At 47.2% G+C, this 26278-nt stretch overlaps 1 protein-coding gene across 4 annotated transcripts; it reads left to right on the top strand.

Annotated features, from left to right (window-relative positions):
- Positions 1 to 89: 89 nt before the first annotated feature.
- On the top strand, positions 90 to 26206 carry ELMOD3 (ELMO domain containing 3). Of its 4 annotated transcripts, none has more exons than XM_038561586.1 (13): positions 90 to 299; positions 872 to 935; positions 2300 to 2587; positions 4082 to 4159; positions 4635 to 4704; positions 9906 to 9974; positions 10980 to 11071; positions 12283 to 12406; positions 12700 to 12822; positions 15682 to 15812; positions 23196 to 23272; positions 23540 to 23667; positions 24150 to 26206. In XM_038561586.1, the coding sequence occupies exons 3-13, from the start codon at positions 2534 to 2536 to the stop codon at positions 24350 to 24352; spliced, it is 1149 nt and encodes a 382-aa protein (XP_038417514.1). In that variant the 5' UTR covers positions 90 to 299; positions 872 to 935; positions 2300 to 2533; the 3' UTR covers positions 24353 to 26206. The 4 variants fall into 4 exon arrangements, with proteins under 4 accessions (XP_038417514.1, XP_038417516.1, XP_038417517.1 ...); XM_038561588.1 differs by lacking the exon at positions 90 to 299 and adding an exon at positions 9640 to 9800 and having other exon boundaries at positions 869 to 935; positions 2300 to 2426; XM_038561589.1 differs by lacking the exons at positions 90 to 299; positions 2300 to 2587 and adding an exon at positions 9640 to 9800 and having other exon boundaries at positions 870 to 935.
- Positions 26207 to 26278: the final 72 nt, after the last annotated feature.

Below are 26278 nucleotides of genomic sequence, written 5' to 3'. Positions count from 1 at the left end.
CCCCGCCCCGCCCCGCCCTCGGAGCGTGCCGGGCCGCCGGGAGGGGGCGCTGCGGGGCGGGAGGCGGCGCGGGGACGCGGTGCGCACGCGCGGGGAGGCGCGGCGGCGGCCTGAGCCCGACGCTGGGCCCGACGCTGGGCCCGGGAGTTCTGGGGCGAGGCTGGCGGGGCGCCCGCTCCGAGCGGGCGTTACGTGGAGATGGTCGCCCCGGGCCGAGGCGAGGCCGGGAGCTCCAAGCTAGAGAGAGGATCCCGCCCGGGGCCCAGAAGGGACTGCCGTGGCTCGCCCCGTGACCCGAGGCAAGTTGCTTACCGGTGCTCCGCCCGGAATCCACGCAGCCCCAGCCTGGAGTGAGGTTCCTGCCGAGACCCGCGCGTCGCGGCCGGCCAGCACCCCGGGGGCCAGTCCTTTCGCCCGCGGCCACGGCGCCCGCCCGGGACGGCGCTGCCTGCGCGAGGGCGGGGAGGGTCCTGGCGGCGCCCCCGAACCTCCGGCCGGGTCCCCGTGGCCCCTCCCCTCGGCGGGGGCAGTGGGGGCCGTGGGGACAGGGAGCGGCCCCGCGACGGGCCTGATGGAAGGGTCAGAGAAGGACTGTCAGGTCTCTGAGGGCATTCGCATTTAAACCAGGGACCCAGTTTCTGGATTGAATGCCTACTCGGTGAGTTGAGCTCCAGCAAGAGGTTTGAAAATCATACCCCTTATACTGTAGCTCCTTGCCTGAATACTTCATTTGAAAAGGACCCATCCTTTATGGGAAGGCCATTTCTTTGGGCCCGACTATAAGGAACTTGCCTAATGGGGGAAGTGACTTTATAACTTCCATTACTGGCTTATTTGATGAGTTTTTTGCTCTTTTCTTTCTCTGATACAGATAGGAAGTGTTCCTGTTGAAGTCCCCAGAGCTCCAGTAGTGCCAGGAACTGAGGCACTAGCAGGTGTGTAAAGCTGGTCATGCTACTACACTGCTTGATTTATTTTATACGCAGAAACAGAAGAGGCTTCCTGAGATCACTGGCGCCATACCTGCCTGTTGTCACCTTCCCAAGGTTGGCTGATGTGTGAATGTTTTGTTACGAAGGTCAAGGAGGAAGGAAAGAAAAGGGAACCAGATGCTGAGGCTCCAGAGGACACAGTGAGAGAGAGCTTGTTCCTGAGGTACCATGACCAAGGAGCACTGTCCTCCCCACTAAATTACGGTGACCCAAATGTCCAGCCCAATAGCCAGGAAATATTCCCATTCCGGGTGCTAGGAATCACTGCATCCTGCCACCTGACAAAGATTCCAGTTTGTTACTGGCAGCCAGTTCTTAAGGAATCCAGATCATGTTCCCACCGTTGTAGACTAACTCCAAAGATAGGCCACTCTCCTCCCTAAGTTACCCAAGTCTGTGAAACATGATGGTCAGTTGTGTATGGGCTGTTTACCTGCTTATGATCCAGACTTGTTATAACAGGTATCCATGATGTACATGATAAGTTAGGGACTTGTCCAGCCCTCCTCCCAAAGTGGCCTCGTATTGATGACTGTCTTAGAGTTAGCCAAACTGGCTAAACAGCTGCAACATGTGCAATATTGGTGTTCACTGTGAGGAAGGCTAGGCAATGTGTTGCATTTTTTATTTTCTATCATCCTAGGAACCAGGCCTAGTATTATAAGTCCAGACCCAATCTGTGTCTGATGCCTAAGCAAAGCCTGAGGACTTCAGCTAAGAACACCCATCAGGATGACGCCCATTAGCTTCATAACTTTGATAAGCTGCCCCCAGATCCCAGTGACTTCATTGTCAGAACCAGACCTCACCACTTAACAGTGGAGCCACTGTCCTCTGGATATTGAGAATCCAACCCAAAGAGGATTCCCCTTCTTTCCATCCAGTGGCATGGGTAGTAAGAGTTAGGCATTTGACTAAAGCAGCTGATTTATTCAGAATAAATTTACAGCTGCTTAAAGATTTTTATTTATTTTTCACGATTTATTTATTTATTTTTAGATAGAGCACGTGAGCAAGGGGAGGGGTAGAGGGAGGGAGATAAGCAGACTCCCCGCTGAACACGGAGCCCTACTTGACTGGGGGCTCCATCTCAGGAACCTGAGATCATGACCTGAGCTGAAATCAAGATCTGGATGCTCAACCTACTGAGCCACCAAGGTGCCCCTACTTAAAGATTTTTAAAGTCAGTTTTTCTTAACAGAGGCTTAACTGAATGATGAAACTAGTTTTCATTTGTAATGTGTGTGTGTGTGTGTGTGTGTGTGTTTTTGTTTTGTTTTGTTTTGTTTTGTTTTGTTTTTTTACAGGGCTGAGACTTCAGAGACCTCAGGGATTCCATTTAGTACTCAGAAACCTTCGACACACCCTGGTGATGGCACATAGGGACTGTTTACTTACTCTTAGCCTGAATGACTGCCAAGGAAGAAGACAAAGGTAGAGCAATCGGACCTCTGGCTCTCCCCATACTTCTAATCTCAGAACATATTAAACTCCTTTCTGAGCCCAAGGATGAAGCTCACTTGAATAAATGACTTTGAGTCATGAATGAAAACTCTTGCTCTTTCCATAATGAGAGAGAATTAAGAGATGGACAGGTAAGCAAGCACTTCTATTTGAGAAGGAAGGTGTTTGAGATATATTATTATTAGTAATAACACAGAGGATACATCAAGAGAATGTGGAACTTTAAAATGTTTTGAGAAAACCCTCCTTATAATGCTTTTGTTCTATTAGGAGAAGCTTCTATTGATTCACCTCTGAGTCAGTTGCCTTTGCTGGTAGTTTATCTCCTTTTCTTTTTTTAGAAGATTTTTATTTGGGGTGCCTGGGTGGCTCAGTGGTTGAGTGTCTGTCTTCAGCTCAGGGTGTGATCCTGGGGTCCTGGGATTGAGTCCCACATCGGGCTCCCTGTATGTAAGTGGTGAAATAATGTATATACTCTGCCCTTTGCTTTTTCCACTTAATATATCATATGGATTATTCCATATTGTCCATAAAACACTTCCTTGGGGCACCTGGGTGACTCAGTTGGTTAAGCATCTGCCTTCAGCTCAAGTTGAGCCCCACGTTGGGCTCCCTACTAAGTGAGAAGGCTGCTTCTCCCTCCCCTCCTGTCTTGTACTGTCACTATCTCTGTCTATCTCTCAAATAAATAAATAAAATCTTTAAAAAAAAAAAAACACTTTCTTATTCTTTATGGCTATGTTGAAGCTCATTGAGTTAATATGCCCATTAGCGGGCATTCAGGGTTTTTTTTTAGCCTTTTGTTGCTATGACAACAGTCCTACCACAAATGATAAATTGGATAAATTCCCAGAATGCAATTGCAGGCCCAAAATGGGCAAAGGGTATATAATTTTATCAGATGTCAAGTTGTAGAGATCGGAACAGTTTACATTTCAGTGTGTTACAACACTTGGTTTTCTAGCCAACACAGCATGTTAGCACGCTTTTTGATATTTGCTCATATAATAAGTAAAGACTATTATCTCAGAGTCATTTTATTTGACATGTCTCTTATTATAAGTAAGGTTGAGCATTTTTTGTTTGTTTCTGAGCAGTGCATGTTTCCTCTTCTGTCAGCTGTCCAAATCCATACATGCCTGTTTTTCTACTGGGTTGAGTTTCTTTTTCTGACTTCTAGGATTTTTTTTTTTTTCAACATCTTAGGAAAGTTAGTTCTGTATTGATAATCTAAGTTGTAAAGTTGATCAGGTGTTTTTTGTTTTTTGTTTTGTTTTGTTTGTTTTTTTAAAGTTGGTCAAGTGGTTTTTAAAAGCATAATGGGCAAGGGTTTAGCTGAAAAGAAAGGCCAAAAGTAAAGAAACTGCCTCACTAAACTTTACTGACTCAGCTCCTGAGACCTTTCACAGAGCCAAGAAATATGAGATAACATTAAGCTTTTTGCAGTTTTCCTTATGACTAGATTAAACAAGTTTTCACTCACAGTATTCCTTATAGTTGAGTTCTTGAGATTTCATGTTTTTGTGTGTGTGTGGCTTTGGGAAAGGGAAAAGGTGTGACATTTAAGCTGTCAATGTCAGAGGACTGATCTGTGCCCAAGAAGCTGACCCTGCTTTGTCTTACAGGTTGAAAGTGTGTGTGCTGGGTGTCCTCCACCATATGACAAGGACAACAGTGCTCTTCGGGCTTTCAGAGGAATTCCTGTATGTATCACCCACACCCCAGTACCTCCTGCCAATGCAAGCTTTCGTTGCATGCTGCTCTGTGGTGCCAAACACCAAGGACTCAGGATGGCACTGACCCTGCCTCTAGGAGCTCACACTTAGGGGTGGAGTTGGGGGGCACAAACTTGCAAAACAACCTCCAGCTAATAAGATAATTGCGGTAACGAAGCAGAATATAAAGTGCAGTGGGAATACCGAAGGCACACCACACCACAGTCTTAATTGAGTTGTGTGAATTTTTGTTTATTCTTCAGGGAGAGCATATGCTTGTCCCCGTGTCACCCAACTTGTACATCAGAGTTGGAGTTTTCAATGTGCCTGTCTTTAACACTGGTTTTAGTCAACCCATCCTTCTGACCAGTTCCAAGAACATTCTGTACAGTGGGTGGGGCATGTTTGTGTGGATGGGAGGGTATGGATTTGCCCTCACGCTGAAGGTCGGCTGCCCCTACAGATCTCAGAGTTGAAGAACCATGGCATCCTCCAGGCCCTGACAGCAGAAGTAAAAGGATGGGAGCCAGGTGGTAAGGTCCTCTTCAGAGCCCTTGGAGTCGGGGTGGGACCCAAGTCAGAGCTCCCCATTGTCTCCTTTTCATCATTTGAATTTCTCTCACTACTTATCCTATAGCATTTTACAAATTTATCATTCTTCAAGGAAAATTAGAATCAACAGTGGATTAGAAGTCAAAAGACTCGACTCCTAATCTAGTCCTGTGAGACACTTATTTATTATGTGCCCTTGGGCAAATCATATCTCTGTGTCTACAGTGGAGATATCAATGCCTTCTCTATCCTCAAAGGCATACTATAGGGATCCCTGGGTGGCGCAGCGGTTTAGTGCCTGCCTTTGGCCCAGGGCGCGATCCTGGAGACTCGGGATCGAGTCCCACGTCGGGCTCCCGGAGCATGGAGCCTGTTTCTCCCTCTGCCTGTGTCTCTGCCTCTCTCTCTCACTCTCTCTGTGACTATCATAAATAAATAAAAATACCTTTAAAAAAAAAAAAAAGGCATACTATAACAATGAAATGAGACAGTGTATGGGAAAAGGCTTTGAAAAAGTATCCTATTTTATCTGCTCTACATGATTCTTTCATATACTGTATATAAAGCTCATTTCACTTGCTAATTTATGACACAGAAAGGTCCACTTCACAGGTGAGAAGCACCAGTTCTAGAGTCCCATATCTCTGGTTTTTAAGTCCTGCCTCTCTGACCCACTAACTTGAGCAAGTTTCTTGGCCTTCTAACCCTTACTTACTTCATCTATAAAACAGAAAATATGTCAGAACCTGTGCGATGGGAATTGTGTAAGAATTAAATGAGCTAAGATAAAGTGCTTAGCACACAGACTGTAATCTGTAGTGAGTGCTTATTGCTACGTATTGTTATCTTTAAATTCTGCAAACTGAAAATGTAATCTCCACAGATATGGGGCTTGGTAAAAATATTCTTTTTTTTTTTTGTAAAAATATTCTAATGTAGAAAAATTATTTGGAGATCTATGAAATTTCTTCTAATAGAATTTGATCTTTGCTGTGTGGTGACAAACCTAACATTTATTAGAGATTTGCCTTAAATGCCAAAATATTTTATATTTCAGTACAGCTAGCATTTATGTGCCAGATATTTTTTTTAAGATTTATTTATTTATTTGAGAGAGAGAGAGAGAGCAAGCAAGTGAGCATGCAGGGGTGAGGGGCAGAGGGAGAGGAAGAGACTCTCAAGCAGACTCCAAGATGAGTGCTTGCTGAGCCCATGCAGGGCTCAATATCACCACCTGAGATCATCACCTGAGCCAAAGTGAGATGCTTAACCCACTGAGCCACCCAGATGTCCCTATGCCACATATTTTTAATTATATTAAACAATTGGAGTTTTCTTCCACGTTGCTCTCAGCTCATTTAAATGGATGGGCTTGTGAGGCACTTGGCTGGCTCAGTTGGTGGAACATACAACTCTTGAGTTGGGGTTGTGAGTTCAAGCCCCATGTTAGGTGTAGAGATTATTATTTTTTTAAAGATTTATTTATTTATTTATTTATGAGAGACAGAGACATAGGCAGAGGGAGATGCAGGCTCCATGCAGGGAGCCTGATGTGGGACTTGATCCTGGATCCTGGGATCATGACCCAAGCCCGAGGCAGGCGCCCAACCACTGAGCCACCCAGGCATCCCGAGATTACTTTTTAAAAAAATAAAATCTTGGGATCCCTGGGTGACTCAGCAGTTTAGCACCTGCCTTTGGCCTGGGGTGTGATCCTGGAGTCCCAGGATCGAGTCCCACATCAGGCTCCCTGAGTAGAGCCTGCTTCTCCCTCAGCCTGTGTCTCTGCCTCTCTCTCTCTTTGTGTCTCTCATGAATAAATAAATAAAATCTTTTAAAAAATAAAATAAAATAAAACCTTTGAAACAGACACCTACGTGACTCAGTCAGTTAAGTGTCTGCCTTAGGCTGAGATCATGATCTCGGGGTCCTGGGATTGAGCCCCACATTGAGCTCTGTGCTCAGCAGGGAGTGTGCTTGAGATTCCCTCTCTCCCTCTCCCTGTTCTCCTCCCCCTGCTCATGCTATCTCCTCTCTCTCTCAAGTAAATAAATCTTTAAAAAGGAAAAGAGGAGTACTTGGGTGGCTCATTTGGTTACACATCTGCCTTTGGCTCAGGTCATGATCTCAGGGTCCTGGGATCAAGCCCTGCGATGGGCTCTGTGCTCCATGGGGAATTTACTTCTCCTTTTCCCTCTGCCCCTCCCTGCTGCCTGAGCTAGCGCTCTCTCTCTCTCTCTCTCTCTCTTTCTCTCTCTCACTCTCAAATAAATTAAAAAAAAAAAAAAAAAAAAAAAAAAAACAATAAATAGGTTTTCTGGGTGGTATGGTGAGTTGAATATTGGGCTCTTAGTTTCTGCCCAGGTCGTGATCTCAGGGTTGTGAGATCTGACACACATTGGGCCCTGTGCTCTGCATGGAGTCTGCTTAAGACTATCTTTCCCTCTCTCCCTGCCTCTCTCCCCTCAAATAAATAAATATTTAAAAAATAAAATAAACATGTATATAGAGAGAGGTAGGTAGGTAGGTGGATAGACAGGCAGACTTACTAACTCAGTGATGCTGTTTTTCCTATAGATAAGTAGAAGAGAGGCCAAATAAAGGAGACAGTTGAAAAAGGAAGAAAAGTAAAGAACTGTGCTAATGTGAGCTGCATTTGCTATCCTGAAGATTTGTTTTGCCTCCACTTTTTTCTGTTAGGGGGAAATTAGTATTTATGTCAGCATCATCTTCAGATGAGTCTCCCTGGTTCCAAGAAGGAAGGGAAGAAGTGCTCTTGCTATGCCTTGGGCATTTGTCTCTAGTTTTTAGGTACCAGAATACAACTGCTAGTTGAGACCTTGTACTTCTGTTGACTAACCTATAGTCACAGCAGATTCCCAGATGCTGATGAGATTTCTGCTCTCAGCTCACAGCCTTCAGCCAGGGTGTTTGTAGGTGAAAGGTTAAGGGGTGCCTGGGTGGCTCAAGTCAGTTAAGTGGCTGACTTGATTTCAGCTCAGGCCGTGATCTCAAGGTCATAAGATGAAGCCCTGCATCCAGCTCCATGCTCAGCAGGAAGTCTGCTTGAGATTCTCTCTCCCTCTCCTCCCTGCCACTCCCCACCCCCCACTCTACCCCTGCTTATGCTCTCATTCCATCTGTCTAATAAATAAACAAATATTTAAAAAAGGAAAGCAGGGCTTCTGGATGGCTCATTTGGCTAAGCATCTGACTTCAGCTCAGGTCATGATCTCTGTTTCCTGGGATTGAACCCTATAACAGCCTCCACAGTCAGCAGGCAGTATGCTTCTCTCTCTCCCTCTGCCCCTCCCCCTGCTCGTGCACTCTCTCTCTGAAATAAAATCTTAAAGAAAAAAAAAAAAGAAAAAGAAAAGTTTGACCAAGTAGCTTAAAATGAGGACCTGCAGGGTGAAGAGTCCGTGAAGCCAGGCGTCAGTGAGGGTGAGGGGTGATGCATCCCTCCTCAGGGCCATAATGAGCAGTCTCCCTGCTGCTGTTCCACTCTTCTCTTTATTCAGCCGCTTTCTCCCTCCTTTTCATCTCCCAGGGAGATGAAAAGCACACTGGAAGGAAGTTTTATTTTCTTCACCATCTAAAGTCAAGCAGTCTGTATCCTGGTAAAGTTATCTAGTTTGAACCCTGAGGCTCGGGTCTCAGTCCACCCCAAACTGGAGCCGGCAAGATTGAATTTCCCAGAAGTCCAGACCCATGTCACCTCCTGCCATTACCCAGTGCTCTGCTGGACCCAAACCCAGGACTGTGTCTATGCCACTACCTAACACGTACTGAGGGTCATGTACCTGCTCCTCGCTTCCCCTCACCCCATCCCCAGAAGCTGAAGAGTTACATCATCTTCCAGCAGTTATGTAAGTGATGACACAGGGTTATGTACCTTGCTCACAGAAGTGCAGCTGGGGAACGCAGATAGGAAGTGCTCGCCAGCATTTGGCTTTGGAGTGTGCTCTCAGCAACAGCCCTCTATGGCTTCCCAGCAACTTTCTCTGCCTTCAGTTTCTGTTAGTCTTTTGAGTTTCTGGTAGGATTGGATTGGATTGGATTTCCAAGTATACTTTCAAAATAGTTTATTGCCCTGTGATAGCCTCAGTCAAGACTGCATGGCCCAGAGAGCTGCTCTCTCACTCTTACTACTGGGGCTGGAGACTAGGGGTCACGATTTGGGGTCTTAGACTGAAGTCTCCCTGTTTTTTTTCATGATTTCTGATCTCCTCTCTAGCAAACGGGAAAAGCCAGCAACAGGAGTGTCACAGAGCTAGCCAGTGACAGCTGTGGTTTGGAGAAAGGGCTGTGTGGTGGCTATAGAGAACCCATCTTGCTGCTTTTTCTCTCCTGCTTTCCCCCTTTTCTGGTGCTTTCATTCATCCAGCAGAAATTTGTTGAACATCTACCCTGTGGCAGGCACCGTGTCAGGTTCTAGAGAACCCCGTCCCTGTATAGCTTCCAATGTGGTGGGAGAGATGCTTACAACACTGATGAGCCTGGGTATTAGGGGCTCCCACTGCAGACCTAAGGAAGTCAGGGAAGACATCTGGGGGAGGGATGATGGCTGAGGTCACTGACAGATGAGAAGGAATGACAGCACAAAGGGTTCTGACTGAAAGTAAGGGTACCTGAGGTGACTGCAGGAGAGAGCAGTGTGAGCAAAGGCACAGAAGGGGGGCTGCTGAGAGAGTTCAGGGAGTTCTGGGTGCCCTAGGGCACAGCTACAAACATAAGAAAGATCCAAACTGGGAAAGTATCTAGAGGTTGTGCTGGAGAGTTTGGGTTTTGGGGTTTTTTTAAAAAAGATTTTATTTATTTATTCATGAGAGACACAGAGAGGCAGAGACACAGGCAGAGGGAGAAGCAGGCTCTATGCGGGGAGCCTGTTATGGGACTCAATCCCAGGTCTACAGGATCACATCCTGGGCTGAAGGCCGCGCTGAACTGCTGAGCTACCTGGGCTGCCCGTGTTTGGATTTGTCTGGAGAGTTATGGAGAATCCGTGGAGGGTTTAGAGCAGGGGATAACATCAGATCTGCCTTTCCGAATAATCACTGGCAGCCATGTGGAGCAGGTATCTGAGGGCAGTGGGACCCAAGGTGGGCAGACAAGTGTGGGGCTGCAGTGGCAACCCAGATGTACGTAGTTCTCAGAGGCTCTCCTTTTCTCACTATTGCAGTTGTGAGTACAGAGGTGCTCAGAGCCCAGGAAGAATGGGAAGCTGTGGACAACATCCAGGCAGAGACAGGTAACCACAAGGATGGCGCTGACTCCACACAGCCCGGCTGCTAATAAAGACACCATGCACATATGCGAGTAACGTTTCTGTGACCATGGGATTAGGAAACAATTCCTGAGAGTTCTCATTTTAGCTCCCTGACATAGAATAAAATACCTTTCCAAAGCCAAAGATGATGACATTCTACCTCTGGGGGAAATGGGAATGAATGCCATGGGGAAAAGGCTGCCATCTACTCAGACCCGAGAAAAGACAGGGAGTACTTGAGCCAGGGTCAGCCTCTGTAGGGTGATGAGGTTGGGTCGAAGGATGGAGGCAGGCAGCCAGGTTCCCTGTCCAAGGGTGGGCAGGTTGTTCACTATACAGAGAAGTCTCTGGAGATAGGGGCCATCTGTTGGAAGCTCTGAAGCCATCTGCTGAAAGGCTCTGAGGACTGGGTAAAAATTCTCTCTCTCACTTCCTTTTCTAACGTGTTTGGGTGGAGCTATAGGAAGGTAGAACTCAGACCCATATCTAGCTCGAGCTCTCCTTGAGCACGTGGAAAGTCATTACGGTGGGCTGTGTCAGTCATCCCCAACATTGCTAACTGATGGAGAGGGGGTCATTCGTATGCAGGATGTGAGAAAGGGCGAAGTGGAAGTTAGGAAAGGCGCATAAACACCTTGGTATGCTCCTGTGTGGAGCTCCTACTCCAGGCAGTGACTTGCTTCCTCACAGAAGAGTGGAATGGGCCCTCCCCCCGCCCCTGCCCAGCAGATCTGTCCCTACTCACTCCTGAGGTGGGCCTAGCAAGCCTCTGAACAGCCCGGTCTAAAGGGGGGACCAGTCCAGCAGATAATGCCAGCCCCCTGAAGGTTTTAGTTGGTTGGAGGATTGGTTTTAGTTGTAGATGCCTGATGTCTGCAACTGAAAGCCGGGTTTGGCTTAGAGCAACAGCCAGAAGGCCCTGAGTAAATGTTTGCTGACAGGATGACCACCATTATGAACCTGAGGGTGTCCTCCCTTTTGCCACAGGGATCCAGGCCAGCACAGACCAGCCTGGGCAGCTTATCTCCTTCAGTGAGGCCCTGCAGCATTTCCAGACTCTGGACCTCTCTTCCTTCAAGGTATGAAAGTAGGGAGGTTTGGGGTCCTAAGAGCCAGGTTTCTATCCCACCAGGTTAGGGCACTGGGCAAGCAAGGTAGAAGCTTCCAGCTGAGGACCCTACCTCACCTAAGAAATCTTGGAGCACGGAATCAGGGGTAGCCAAGGACTCATGCTTCATGCAGGACCCCAGTGGCCTTTGGGGACTGTGCCCCCAGAGCTCTTGTGGTCCTGTCACACAGAGGGCTATGTTGCTGCTCCCTCCTTTTCCCTCCTAGGGATGAGGAGGTTTGGAATCCAGTGCTAAATAGTTCCTTAGAGAAGTAAGGCATTCTGTCTAGAAAGCTGAGTAATGCATGGCCATTATAGGAAAATCATCCATTCCTTCAGGGAACCAGAAGTTATTGGGGAATTGTAAAGTTGGAAAAAAGAAGAAACATTGAGGAGAATAAAAGCTGGCAGGCTCTCTGGGGCATCTTGAGTGATGAGGAATAGTTTTAGAGGATTATGATTTCAGATCTTCAACCTAAAACCTGGTTCAAGAGAGGCTGAAAAGGTAAAAATCAAGTTGGCTTATAGGACCCAAAGAGCCAGAGGGTCCCAAAATCAGAATATTCTAAGACCTGCAGCAGTGGCCCTTGTGCAATTAAGTCAGCAGGACCTGGTTTAGGAGGTACTGGTTGTGGTATGGACAGAATGCTCCAGCAACCCATCAGGTATCCAGCTCCAAAAAAGTCCCCACTAAACTCCCCTCTCCATTAGCTCTCTCACCCTAGAAGTTAAGAGGACTGCTAGGCTCTATAATTTATGTCCTTTGCAGAGAGAGACGGACCTACAAAAGGTAAAGCAGCCCTGCTGGGAAACCTGGCCTGGCTTTTGTCAGACCAAAGTGGGGGTCCCTACGCCAGCCGTCTCTAGCCTCCTTGGCAGTCAATGGAATAGGTAGCTCTGGAGAAGCCCAAAGGAGCAAATGCCAACAACAGGCTAATAATGCCCATCCTTGGTGACATCTGTTTTCTACTTAGAAGAATCCTGGGAGCCAGAAGAGCCTGTCTCTAGAGATTGAGCAGGTGCTTCAGGGTTTTTACCCCCTTTCCCTGGCCCAGAGACCAGCCAATTAGTTTGGGGAGCTTTTTCTTTCTACTAGAACAGTCCCTTTACTGGTCCTGATGGTAAGTTCATTAAAGCAGGTGAACTCAGCCATCTGCCCATTGCCTGCAACTTCCTCCCCAGAAAAGAATCCAACCAACTATTCGAAGGACTGGGCTCGCTGCCCTCCGGCACTGCCTCTTCGGGCCTCCGAAGCTCCACCAGGGCCTCCGTGAAGAAAGGGACTTGGTCCTGACCATTGCTCAGTGTGAGTGCACAGGTGCTGCCATCAGGCAGGTGCTGCATATGTGGTCAAGCAAAGAGCACTGTTTGCCCACCCGTTGCTGAGGCTAAGCCAGAGGTCTTGCATGTACCGTGTTGGTGGGGAGAGTGGGAGCTGTGGGGTGAAAGTGTGGAAGTGTAACACAGTTACACTTGAGTGTACAGTCCAGATCTATCCTGTCTGAACCATTCTCTAAGAAACTCACAGTGCCCCCCCCCCCCCCCCCCCACCCAGGGAAGCGGGCAATCTGACAGAGTTGGGGTTGTGTTTTTGAACAGGTGGCCTGGACAGCCAAGACCCAATGCATGGCCGAGTCCTTCAGACCATCTACAAGAAGCTGACTGGCTCCAAGTTTGACTGTGCCCTCCATGGAGACCACTGGGAAGATCTGGGCTTTCAGGGTAAGAGGAATGGTTCATCTTCTTTCCTTGACATCTGAATCCAGGACTAGAGGAAGAGCACAGATAGTCCTCTTCCTGTCATGCCAGCACCCCCAAGGCAGGACATCCAGGGGAAGAGGGTACAGGAAATGCAAAGGCCCTAAGGTGAGCATCTTTACTGTGCTTGAGAAATAGCAAGGAGTGTGGCTGAAGTGGAAAGGTCTCTTGTGGCCTTATAGACAGTTGTAGGGCATTTACTCTAAGGGAGATGGAAAGCATCAGAGTGATAGGATTTGGAATCTGGCTTTTTCTTTTTCTTCATTCCTTTTAAGACAGATGAAAATTTTACTTTATGCTATTTTATTTTTTTAATCTTTTTTTTAAATTTTTATTTATTTATGATAGTCACAGAGAGAGAGAGAGAGAGAGAGAGAGGCAGAGACATAGGCAGAGGGAGAAGCAGGCTCCATGCACTGGGAGCCCGAAGTGGGACTCGATCCTGGGTCTCCAGGATCGCGCCCTGGGCCAAAGGCAGGTGCTAAACCACTGCACCACCCAGGGATCCCTGCTATTTTATTTTTTGAGTGAAACAAAGTCATTTCAGCTGTTTTGGGATTATGCTACTCTTTTTTCAAAATCATATCAAGTTACATTTATATGGAATAGGAAAATGTCCTCATTTAGAAAGGAAATTTCATGTACCTGTGATTAATTAGTCCATTTGTATTGACAGCATGTTTAAGTCCCTTCATTCCCCCCCTCATCTGTAATATAATTATCTTAAATATTTGTTCCATATGCAATGAAAATCATGTCAAGATTATGATTTTTATTTCATCCACCAAACAATTTTAAAAACTCAAGAGGAAGAGCAAAGCATTTACCCACATGCTTTCTCTTTCCTTTGATCTGTTTTCTTTTTTTGATACTCCGAGATGTCTTCTTTTATCATCTCCTTGCATTTTCAAGAACTTCCTTTAACTGTTTTTTGAAATAGTTCTACTGGTGATTAATTCTTTTAATTTTTGTCTGAGAATGTCTTGATCTCCCCTCCACTCGTCAAGGGTCGTTTCTCTGAACAGAGAATTCCAGGTTGACCATTCTTTCCCTGCAGCACTGCTACTTGCTTCTGGCTTTTGTGAGAAAGTTACTGCCAGTTGACTTCTTTCTCCCTGAAAGGCAATGAGTTGTTTCTCCATCTGTGCTTTTCAGATCCTTTTAGTTTGACTGTGCTATGTCTTAGTGTGGATTTCTTTGGGCTTATCCTGTTGGGTTTGCCTAGCTTCTTGAATCTATAGGTTTAGATCTTTTGCCAACTATGGTCCATTTTCAGCTGTTCTTCTATTACCTTTTTTTCCTTAATTCCAGTGTAGTTAGCATACAATGTTAAATTAGTGTCACATGGTTATGTAGTGATTCAGTAATCCCATACATCTCCTATTGCTCATCAGGATAAGTGTACTCTTAGCTCTTTACCTATTCCCCATCCACCCATCCGCCTCTCCTCTGGTAACCATCTGTTCTCTATAGCTAAGAATCTGTTTTTTGGTTTGTGTCTTTTTTTTCCCCTTTGTCCATTTGGTTTCTTTCTTAAATTCCACATATGAGTGAATACTTCATGTACTTTTCTCAGCCCCATACTTGTTCTTCTCTGTGGGACTCTGATGACACAGATGCTAGATCTGTGCTGTTCCACAGGTGAGAAGCTGTATTCATTTCTTTGGATCTCTGTTCTGTAACTCCTAGATCCCTAAGGCTCTGCTCGTTTTGTTTTGTTTTGTTTTCTCTCTGATGTTCAACAGATTGGATGATTTTTGTTGTTCCATCTTCAATTTCACTGATTCTTTCCTCTGTTGTTTCTGTGCTGCTGTTGAGCCCATCGAGTGAGTTTTTAATTTTATTTATATTTTTCAGTTGTTAAGTTTTTTATTTTGTTCCTTGTATCTGATATTTCTTTACTGATGTTCTATTTTTTCATTTTTTTCAAACTATTTATCAAAGGTATTTTTATGATAACTGCTCTAATAGTTTTCTAGTTTTCTATTGTTGCTGCAACAAATTAGCACAAATTTGGCATAGCTTGAAACAACACAAACTTATTAAAGTTAACTTATTTATTCAGGTAATCTCTGCACCCAACATGGAGCTCAAACTCATAACCCCGAGATCAAGCATCACATGTGCTTCTAGACTGAGTCAGCCAGGCACCACACAACACAAACTTATTATCATATAGCTCTGTACCTCAGGAGTCTGACACAGGTCTCACTGGAGTAAGATCAGTGTAGCAGCAGGGCTGCATTCCTTTTTGGAGACTCTAGGAAAGACTCCATTTCCTAGCCTTTTCTACTTTCTAGAGGCTGCCTCCACTCCTCCTCCTCCAAAGCCAGGAACATAGCATCTCCCTGAGCCTGGTTCTGTTGTCTCCTTCTCTGATTCTGTGTGTCTGCCTCCTCTCACTTTTAAGGACTCTTATGATATTGGGGCCACCCAGGGAATCCAGGATGATCTCTCTATCTGCTGATTGACAACCTTAATTCTACCTATGATTTTTTTTAAGATTTTTATTTATTTGACAGAGATAACAAGAGAGAGCATGAGCAGGGTAGAGGGGTACAGGAAAAAGGAGAAGCCGACTCCCTGCTCAGCATGCAGGGCTCAATCCCAAGACCCTGGAGAATCATGACCTGAACCAAAGGCAGACACTAAACAACTGAACCACCCAGGTGCCCCTCTACCTATGATCTTAATTTCCCCTTGCTATGCAATAAAATATACTCATAGGTTCTAAGAATTAGGACAAGGATATCTTTGGAGGGGCCATTATTCTGCCTATAACTCTGGCATTGCTCACTCTCCAGTTCCTTATCTCGGTTACAGGAGCAAATCCAGCCACAGACCTGAGGGGAGCAGGCTTCCTTGCCCTCCTGCACCTGCTGTACCTGGTGATGGACTCAAAGACCTTGCTGATGGCCCAGGAGATTTTCCGCCTGTCTCGTCACCATATCCAGGTGAGGTTTTGCTGGAAAGCCAGAGGAGAGGGCTGTGGAACCACGGTGGGTGCAGGGTGCTCCTGAGAAACCAGGAGGGCCTCACAGGAGGCTGTCTCTAGTTGCTCAGGGCTCTCAGGACAACTGAGGCAAACCAGGACCAGGCTTCCTCCGCTAGCCTGACCTGCGCTGGAATCTGAGCTCTACCACTCATTAGCCTCGGTCTCAAGCAAGTGCTTCAACTCCTCAGAGCCCTGGTTTTTTCATCTGTAGAATGGAAATCATGGACTGTTCAGCTGAACAATTAGGAAAATTAAATGAGATGTGTACAAAAGCAATAGGCACAGCTGTGATGTTAATGTGTCAACTCACTGTCCCCCCTGAGGATATCCCTTGAACAGTACTAGTAAGTTCTCCTAACCCTCAAGGAGAGTTAGCTTTTACGTGCCTATGAGGGTCAAATGACCCATGGTATTACTGACAGGCCAGAATTGGCTTCTGTAGCCCTCGGTCTGTCCAAGCCTTCTCTGGGGTTGGGTTTAATGGTTTTCCCAGGTAGTAAAAGTTGGTAGTCCCACCATTTTATTTTTTTTTTTTTAAAGATTTTATTTATTTATTCGTAGACACAGAGAGAGAGAGGCAGAGACACAGGCAGAGGGAGAAGCAGGCTCTCCATGCAGGGAACCTGATGTGGGACTCGATCCCCGGTCTCCAGGATCACACCCTAGGCTGCAGGCGGCGCCAAACCGCTGCACCACTGGGGCTGCCCGTCCCACCATTTTAGAAAAATACATCTGCCCTGTTTCCTGCCATTCACCTATGCCACATGTATTGGACCTGGAATTCATCCACTAAACAAATTTCTATTCATTATTCCCTATGCTAGTTATTGTGCTTAGTGCTTAAGGATATACCAGTGAACAAAGGAAAGACCCTTCTATTTTTTTTTATTCATTTATTCATGAGAGAGAGAGAGAGAGAGAGAGAAAGGCAGAAGCAGGCTCCGTGTAGGAAGCCCAATGCGGGACTTGATCCTGGGTCTCCAGGATCAGGCCCTGGATTGAAGGTGGCACTAAACCACTGAGCCACCCAGCTGCCCTGCAAAGATCCTTCTAGCAGAGAAGACAAGGCAGTGAGGTTAACACATAAATTATAGAGTTCAAAAGTGGTAAGTGCTAAGGAGAAAAAACAAGTAGGGTATAATGTTAGGAGAATATGGGAAGTATTTTATGGGGCATTCTCATGCGAGAGTGGGTTAAACCAGACCTTGAAGGAGGTAAAGATGTTGGCCCAGTTGGTACCTGGGGGAGAGCATTCCACATGAGGAAGCAGCTAAAGCAAAGGTCCTGAGGAAGGAATGCATCTGGCACATGAAGGGGTAGGAGGGAACCTGCTGGAACCGAAGGAGCACAGCAGAGCAGTCCGAAGGGAGGTCCTACAGCTAACAGGGAGCAGATGACAGAGGGCCTGGTAAGCTATGATAAGGACTTTTGATTTCACTCACTCCCAGCTCTAATAGGAGAGGTCTGTCGTGGTGGGCTTGCCAGCCCTGGCCCCAGCAGCACCTCTCACACAACAGGAAGGTGGTGTGCCTAGATACTGCCTAAGGCAGAGGGGCCCAAGAATAAGTGGCTGCAGGTCACATCTGCAGCATTTTAATCAGGTCATTTTACCTGAGAGGGCTGGAGCTGATCAGGCCTGAGTTCCCAAAACAAACTGTTGCAGTAATGGTGTCATAGGCCGTGTTATGTAGTTCTCAGAATGTCCATTTCTTTCTTTGTAACATGGGAAAATAATTTCAACCCAGCAGAATTATTCTACATTGGAGATAAACTATGTGAAGTGCCAAATGCATTAGTCTTTTGGTGAGCATCAGTTATGAAAGTAATTTTTGATTTCCAATAGTAAAAATACAGCACACACACGACACAACCATTAGTAAGGTAGTTGCCTTATTTTAACTTTTTATTTATTTGTGTGTGTGTATGTGTGTGTACCTTAGGTAGATCTCTTTTTTTTTTTTTTTTTTTAATTTTTATTTATTTATGATAGTCACACACACAGAGAGAGAGAGGCAGAGACATAGGCAGAGGGAGAAGCAGGCTCCATGCACCGGGAGCCTGATGTGGGATTCGATCCTGGGTCTCCAGGATCGCGCCTTGGGCCAAAGGCAGGCGCTAAACCGCTGTGCCACCCAGGGATCCCCAGATCTCTTTTTTAATCTAAAACTAATGGAATACAAAACAAATAGTCATACAGATCCTGCCACTGAGGCACTTTTTCATTTCTAAAGTCTACTCAGTATCTCTGTATCTTTTTGGGTAAAGCACCCATTAAATCTTAAGGCTTGGGGCACCTAAGTGGCTCAGTCGGTTAATCATCTGACTTTTGGTTTCAGTTCAGGTCACGATCTCAGGGTCATGAGATCAAGCCCTGCATCAAGCTCTGGGCTAACACAGAGCCTACTTCTCCCTCTCCCTCTACTCCTCCCCCTGCTTATGCTGTCTCTCTAAAATAAGTAAAATCTTTTTTAAAAATTTAAAAATAAGAAAAATAAATAAATCTTAAGGATTTACTTCACCTGTCTATTCCAGAAAACACTGGAGGAGGCAAGAATAGGACTTCATGAGCATCTGGTCTTAAGATATATTGGGCCCCCACAAGTTGAGAATGTGGGCATATTCTGTGGTCTTCACGATGCAGAGATGTCTGGGTTAGGTTTGAGAACTGTACCTGTTAGCCTCTGCAATGATGCAGTCTCTTGCAGCAGCACTGCTTCATTATAACAGACTCCCAGAAGTTGAGGAGTACCTCAACAATCCGGCCCCTCATTTTATTTATTTATTTTTTTTTGAGATTTTATTTATTTATTTGAGAGAGAGAGGGAGAGCATGAGCATGGGCATGAATGGGGTGGTGGAGGAACAAAGGGAATGGGGGAAGCAGACTACCTGCTGAACCAGAGCCCAATAGGGGCTTTGGGCTGGCACCCCAGGACCCTGAGATCGTGATCTGAGCTGAAATCAGACGCTTCCCCAACTGAGCCCCCGAGGTGTCCCCAGCCCCTCATTTTAGATAGAAGCCTAGAGAAGGAAAATGACTTGTTGAAGATCCCACAACTAACCGGTATTTCCTATAGGTCATCTCTGACCTCAATGTCTCCCTTCTTGTGATTTATGAAGGCTCTCTAATAAGAGTTTCCTACAGAAATATGGAAGCCAGGGTAGAGGGTTATTACCAACTCAGAATTCCTCATTTGTTTTCAAGGACGGGCTTGAATGAGGGGAGGGAGTAGGCCATTCAGACATCAAGGAGCATCCCAGACATAGGGAGCAGCAGGATGAGAGAGGAAGTACTGGGAACTTGATGGGCAGAGACCCAGACTGACTACTTTGACCAGTCTGTTTCTCATCCCTTCACCTGCTGGCCTCCGTGGGATTTACTGGGGATTTATATTTACTTCACAACATGCATGTCAGACAATAAGATGGAATAGCAGCTTAACCTAATAAAGTAAGAGGGTTGGCACAGGCATCAGGAAGCTAGATGTAAGTTCCATGTGCGGTATTATTATAGAGCTATAATTTGAGACAAGTCACTTACCCTCTCTGGGCCTTAGTTTGCTCTTACATGAAATAAGGACTTGGCCTAAACAACTCTAAGATCCCTTCTAGATTTATTTTATAGTTCCTTGAACTATAAGCAATTCCAAGATTTTAAAGCAAACTTGACCTCAAGCCCTTATGAATCTTGAAAGCACCATTTTCCAGGAGGCTTGTCTGAGGTCAGAGTAGCAGCTGGGGGATACAGCCCTGCCAGCAACCAGTCCTGTTCTCTCCTAAGGGGAGAACTAAAAGTACTAGGCCCCATGGTAGCTAAAGGCCAAAAAATATGATTGCCAGAGCAGACTGCCACAAATGCCAGCAATGGGGAAGTGCTTAGCCCACGCCATGCTGAGAAGTGGTGTCGTAACACAGACACAGGTGCAGGACACATCAGGCTCCTTGCTGGCAGGCGAGGAAGCACCTTACTCATATTCACACTTCTATAGCCTTCTGTGCAGTTTCCATCCATTGTTTCATTCCACCAACGTGGCAGGCTGGCAAAGACATAAAGCAGCAAATGGTCCTTTAATCTGTTTTCCAGCAAAGTTATGTGAGGGTCAGAGTTATACAGCTAGTGAGTAGCTAGGCCAGGACCCACGTTCTGACAGCTGGCCTCGCAGTGGGCTCCTCACAGCAGTGGTTGTCAGCCAGCAACCGACTTCAGAGTCCCCTGAGGGGATGCAGATGCCCCCGCCCCCTCCACTGGGTTGAACCTCCAAAGAGGGGCGGGGGGGAAAGGTCAGCAACCACTATGAAAGAGGATCCAGTCTTCCTTGCTTCAGAGTTCAAAGATGGTTAAGCCTGAATGTGAGGGATGAAGAAAAATGGAAAGTCAGAACTGTCCGGGTCTGGTGTCCTCTGCTGTCCCTTGGTCAGTTCCCTAAACACAACCTCTAGAGGGTATTTCAGTTCCCCGCAACACTTTTCAGGGCCAAGGGACCTGCTGAAGAAAAGGAGACACGTAAATCTGAATTCCAGTTTTTCACTACTTTTTAGTAAGTGGGCTTGGTAAAGATGTACCCGAGAACGAGCAAACGCTAGTTTAGATCCTCTGTTAATTATGTCGCTACCGTATTCTTGTTCCCATATTTATTTTTAGACTGAAAAAAGGCAACGGAGGGGGCAATCTTATACAAGGGATAAGTGGTAGGTAGGCAGACCGTGAAGGTGTAAATGTGTTGCTGCTGACCTCAGCCACTCATGCTGAGGCAAGAATAATGATGGTAACAGTTGTTAGCACCTCCTTGGGCCAGCACTGGCCTTAGTATCTTGCATTTGCGATCTAAATGATTTCTGACAGTTACTCTGTGAGTGGGTCCTGAGATAAGAGAAAATGTGAACTGTAGGTAATAAAACCTCACTTGTAGAGTGTTTATGATGCTAGTGACTTGCCTCCACCCAGCATGGCACTTGTGTCAGGGTCCCCAGGACCACCCCCAGGTTGATGATTCACTGGGAGGACTCATGGGATTTGGCCTATAGTCATACTCAAAGCTATGATTTAGTCCAGCAAAAGCAAAACCAGCAAAGGGAAAGAGTGGATGGGACAAATCCATAGGAAATCAGGAATAGGCTTCCTTCCAAGAGTCCTCTCCCAGTAGAGTCACACAGAGCACACTTAATTCCTCCAGCATGGAATTGTGCAGCATGGGAAATGTTGCCAACCAGGGGAGCTTGCTATAGAGAGATTCAGTCCCCAAGGTTTTTATGGGGGCCAGCCGTGCAGACACCATCTGTGTAGCACATACCAAAATTCCAGAATCACGGAGAAAAAGCAGAGGTATTCAGCATAAACCATATTGTTTGTACAAACAGCTTAGGCGCATGAGTCATTCTGATGAAATGGTAGGAATCCTCTCAAAATCCAGGTTCCCAGCTACCAGCGAAAGGCCACCCTTGTAAGCAGACATTTCTAAGGACAGCAGTCTCAGGCCTGTGCGTTAACTCTTCCCTGCACAGCACTCAAAGATACTTCCTTTTTGGTTTCAAGAAACAGGAAAGCTAAGTCTCATAGAGTTCAGGTAGCTGTCCTAAGGATACAAAGCCAGTAGGTGGCCAGGCCAAGATCTGGAACCCAGATGTCACGGAAGACCAGGAAAAAAATCTTTGTGGAGCCAGAAGACCCTGGATGGTTCAGTGCTGTCAGACAGAACTTTGCAATGAAGACAATGTAATGTATCAGTCCTGTTCAATATAGTAGCTACTAAGTACATGTGGCTATTGAGCACTTGAAATATGGCTAATAGGACTAAGGACTTGAGGTTTTTTTCAACTTGGAATTGAATTTTTAATTTTGTTTAATATTTATTTATTTATTTATTTATTTATTTATTTATTTATTTATTTAAGAGAGGGAGCACAACTGGAGGTAGGTAGGGAAGGGACAAAGGGAGAGAGAGAAGCAGACTCTCCACTGAGCCTGACAATGGACTTCATCCCAGGACCTCAGAATCATGACCTAAGCCAAAGGCAGATGCTTAACTGACTGAGCCACCCAGGTACCCTAGTGTTTACTTTTTAATAAATTTAAACTTAAATAGTTCTATGAGGCTACTTGCTATCATACTGGACAGCGTAGTTCAGCATCATAATGTAATAGCTTTTTCTTCCTAGGGGAAGCATGTGAGATAAATAGACTTTGGCTCTTGTTCTAAACTAATGAGTGCACTGATCTGTGTGTCCCTCTCGGTGGCTGTGCTTGGGTATGTGCTTGGGAAACTAACATGTAATATATGGAAATACCCTGGGAAAAAAAAACCCGTTTTCATTTTCTTAGTTTTTTTTGTTATTAAAGAATAGGAAGGATGGGGCACCTGGGTGGCTCGGTTGGTTTAGCATCTGACTGTTGGTCTCAGCTCCGGTCTTGATCTCAGGGTGGTGAGTTCGAGCCCTGAATTGGGCTCCACACTGGGCAAAGGAGCTTGCCTCTCCAAAAATAAAGCATTAAGGTAGACCCCACAGGGGATTCTGAGGCCCCTCCTAGTTGAAGCAGCCCTGCCGAACCCCATGCTGCCCCCTCTCTGATCTGCACAGCTAGTTCTCAGGCCTGTTATTGACAAATGGGGTGTGCCAGCAACTCAGGCTGACTTTCTACCTACTTTCTACCTTTGCTGTCTCTACTTTTGAATCAAGTGCTTATGAGCAGTCAAATAAGAAGCCTAGAAAAGAGATTGTAGGAGACTGTACGGTTAGATAACTGAGCCTCATCCCTCCTGTGTTCAATCTGACCCCAGGGGGTGGTGTGGTCCTTGGGCAACACCGTGGTGGGTCTGGTGAATGAAGACCAAGGAGAACCTATGGGTCGGGAGGTGAAGAGGATGGAGAGCTAGCACACAGATTATGCCTGCTGGCACACAGGTGAATTATCCTTAGTTGGAATCCTGGTTCCAGTGCCTCAGGAAGATCATTTCAGGTCACTGAGTCCCAGCTTCCTCATCTGTGAAATGGCAGGATTATTACAAAAATCAAGTATAAGCAGGGCAGCCCTGGTGGCGCAGCAGTTTGATGCCACCTGCAGCCCGGGGTGTGATCCTGGAGACCCGGGATCGAGTCCCACATCGGGCTCCCCGCATGGAGTCTGCTTCTCCCTCTGCCTGTGTCTCTACCTCTCTCTCTCCGTGTCTCTCATGAATGAATAAATAAAATCTTTAAAAAAAAAAAAAAGTATAAGCATCAGATGTCAGCTGCTGCCTCTGGGCCGTGGCAGCCACTGCTGCCAGCAGCCCTGCTGAGTTGTGGATGACGGGCCCCAGAGGGCCAGAGCCTGGGCTGCCACTGACCCTGTGCCTGCTCCATTCCAGCAATTCCCTTTCTGTTTGATGTCTGTGAATATCACCCGCATCGCAATCCAGGCATTAAGGGAGGAGTGCCTCTCCAGGTGAGTCCCCACACTGTTCACACCCGGCTGCAGGTTAGCTGACCCAGCAGAGCCTGGTTCCCTCCCGCCCCTGCCCTATTCTCGCAACTCTCTCCAGAGACCTGCAGCTCCCCGGGAAGCCCTTGCACCCGTCTCACAACCCTGCCTCGGAGGTGAAGGCTGCCTGGGGCATGGCTCCCTGGGGGAATCGGGCTGGCAGAGGCACCCAGCTGTCAGCCTTTGTTCCCTTCTGAGTGCACCGCCCCCCCCCCCCCCCTTGTGCTATAGGGAGTGTAACCGGCAGCAAAAGGTGATCCCAGTGGTGAATAGCTTCTATGCCGCCACCTTCCTTCGCCTCGCACACGTCTGGAGGACACAGCAGAAGACCATCGCTGACTCTGGATTTGTCCTCAAAGGTGTGCTCTTCTGGGAGAGGCCTGAACTAGTGTCCCCAGGTTCAGGGACACTAAGGTGGTTGCTAGACTCATTTAGGCTGCAATTCTCTTCCTCCAAACCCCCTACTCTTACTTCCTCAAGCTCCAGATTCTCAAAGTCTCCCATCAGCCCACCCTCTGGCTTCTGCTAGTTCTCCTTTCTCTGCTACCTCTCTTTACTGGCCTCAGAGCTTCGGTGACCATGTTTTCTGAATCAAAAACTGGGTCCAACAGTTGGACTGACCATTCAAAGTTGAGATTGTTCTGGTCAAGGTAGAATGTGTGGTTGCTGTGGCTTTATCTGGTTCATCTTCCTTCTCTGGTGAGCTCTCTACCTTAGAAGACCCCTTCACCCTTCTTTCCACAGAGTCTGGGTTGGGGGTGCTCCCTAGAGCTGCTGGGCCTGGACTGGTATGTATTCCAACGCCCCTTCAAGCCTTTAGTTCTCCAATCCTCTGTTCCAGACTTGGAAGTGTTGGCCAAGAAGAGCCCAAGGCGGCTACTCAAGACCCTGGAAATCTACCTGGCTGGAGTGTCAAAGGGACAGGCCTCATTGTTGGGACCACAGAAGTCCTGTGGGACACAAGCCCCTCACTCCAAGGATCTCACCTTCACAGGAGTGTGTGACCTGCCACCACATTCATCTGAAGGCACATGGCTGATCTGACTAACCCAAGGCTGACAGACTTGAAGGCTGGGCCACAGGGGCTTTGGGAGGGTATGTGGCGCATTATGCCAAGCATACCCCGGTGGGCCTGGCCAGGGAAGCCAAGGGCCCTCACTCACGTGAGATAGTAGGGATAGTTAGACTCACCCCACTCCCCACAGACCTGCCTCCAGAGCAAGAATTTGCATAACTGGAGATGAGCTAGTGGAGAGTTGGTTTTCAGGAAATCTCAGTGAGCGAATGGATCATGAGGTGGGAAAACCCTGCCTGGATATTCCATGTATCCCCACACTGAACGGTATTCCCATGCGGAGGTGCCAGAATTCTGACTCCCTGGGCAACAGGGCTCTCAGGCCCTGAGTGTCCATGGGATAGGGACCCTGTAGCTAGAATTTGAAGAGAGAATGTAGCAGCGGCAGCAGCCAACAGGAGGCAGCAAGAACCAGGGCAAGAGGCCTTCTCTCCATCCTCTGCCAGGCTGGTATCCAGGCCCTTCTGGGGATTCTGGTCTTGACTTACCCACCCTCACCTCTCCGCATCCGTCCGCTGTTTATGATACAGAACCAGCTTTCTGGTAGGTGGCACCCCTGGCACCCCTCCCAGCTGCCCCCCAGCTGGGCACCCCCCTACTACACAGCACCCACCCTGTGGAGGTGTACCAGTTCCTGACAGGGATGGTTTGCTGGCCTGGCTGAAGGAAGGAGGAAATTCACACACCAGCAGTTTTTGAATAAAAGAATTGTTCTAGGCCAAGGGCCCCAAGTGTTTTCCTCCAAGATAAGCCTTGCGCCTTCCTGTGGTCCTGTTCCAGGCCATGGTGAGAGCCAGGGGCTCCAGGAGAGAAGGTTTCTCTGCCCTGGCCAGACTCCACTGAGCGTATATGGTGTCCATCCTGTACTTAGAGGCCTAGAGACTCCTTGTACACTTGAGCCAGGGGGCAGGGTGGCCCGAGCTCTTGTTAACATTGCTGTGAGACCTCCACATGTTTTTCCTACATTCTCTTCAGGAGAAGCTGGTAGCTCTGTTCTCCATTCCTCCAGGCCAAGGTATCCTGAGCTGGGGAGCACGGGGCAGGCGAGACCCCATAACACCGCTCTCCTGTCCGTACTCCCTCAAGGAGACCCATGGAAGACCATGGTCTCACCCCTGCACGTTTCTCCAAATCTAACCCACTGGAGCTGGGGTGCATCACAGAGGTAGAAATGGCAGCCAGCCACCCAGGTTGGCAGAGCACACCCCGCCGCGGTTAGCAAGATGCTTCAAGGGTGGGACTGGTAGCAGACCAATTTGCCTTGTGCCATCTTGGCCCAACCTGAACCAATCCTTTGTTTGCTTCACCTCCAGTCTGGGTGTTTAGCAGGCCTGTAAGGGTGGCCAATTGCTTACTGAGCTTGGTGGGGCTGGAACGCAGAAAGGCTACAGCTCAGCCTCCACTTCGGAGCATCAGTTCCGTAGTTCTTCTCCTGCAGATTCCCTCCGCTTGCTCTTGGGCCAGAAGGCTAACTCAGAAGACCTGACGGTGAATGCCCAGCCTGCATCATGGCCAGGGACCCGTCCATGCAGGCTTCTAGCTGGAGGGGAGGCCAGTGGCCTCTGCAAGAGCCCTTTTGAACCAAGTCACTCCCATGTAATGTCTCCAGAGTGCTCAGCTTGAGACCTTGTGAATAACCAACAATACAGTCGCCATGGAGTTGTATGAAGTTGGTTCTGTTGGGGAAGGGGGAGGGGAGCCGAAACCCTTTGAAAGTAGATGCAAAAATCTTAACCTGTACATTTTTCTTAGGAAGGGCCTACCTAGGCCTTCCACGGGAGATGTAAAATACTTCACAACCCTAAAAAAGTCAGAACTATGGATGTGGTGCAGCCCTTACTCACTCTCCTTTACAACCATCCGTGGCACATGCTGTCTCTAGGCTGTCACGTAGG

This window comes from Canis lupus, chromosome 17 (genome assembly GCF_011100685.1).
Source record: "Canis lupus familiaris isolate Mischka breed German Shepherd chromosome 17, alternate assembly UU_Cfam_GSD_1.0, whole genome shotgun sequence".
Taxonomy (NCBI): Eukaryota; Metazoa; Chordata; class Mammalia; order Carnivora; family Canidae; genus Canis; species Canis lupus.
This window is presented reverse-complemented; position numbering and strand designations above follow the sequence as displayed.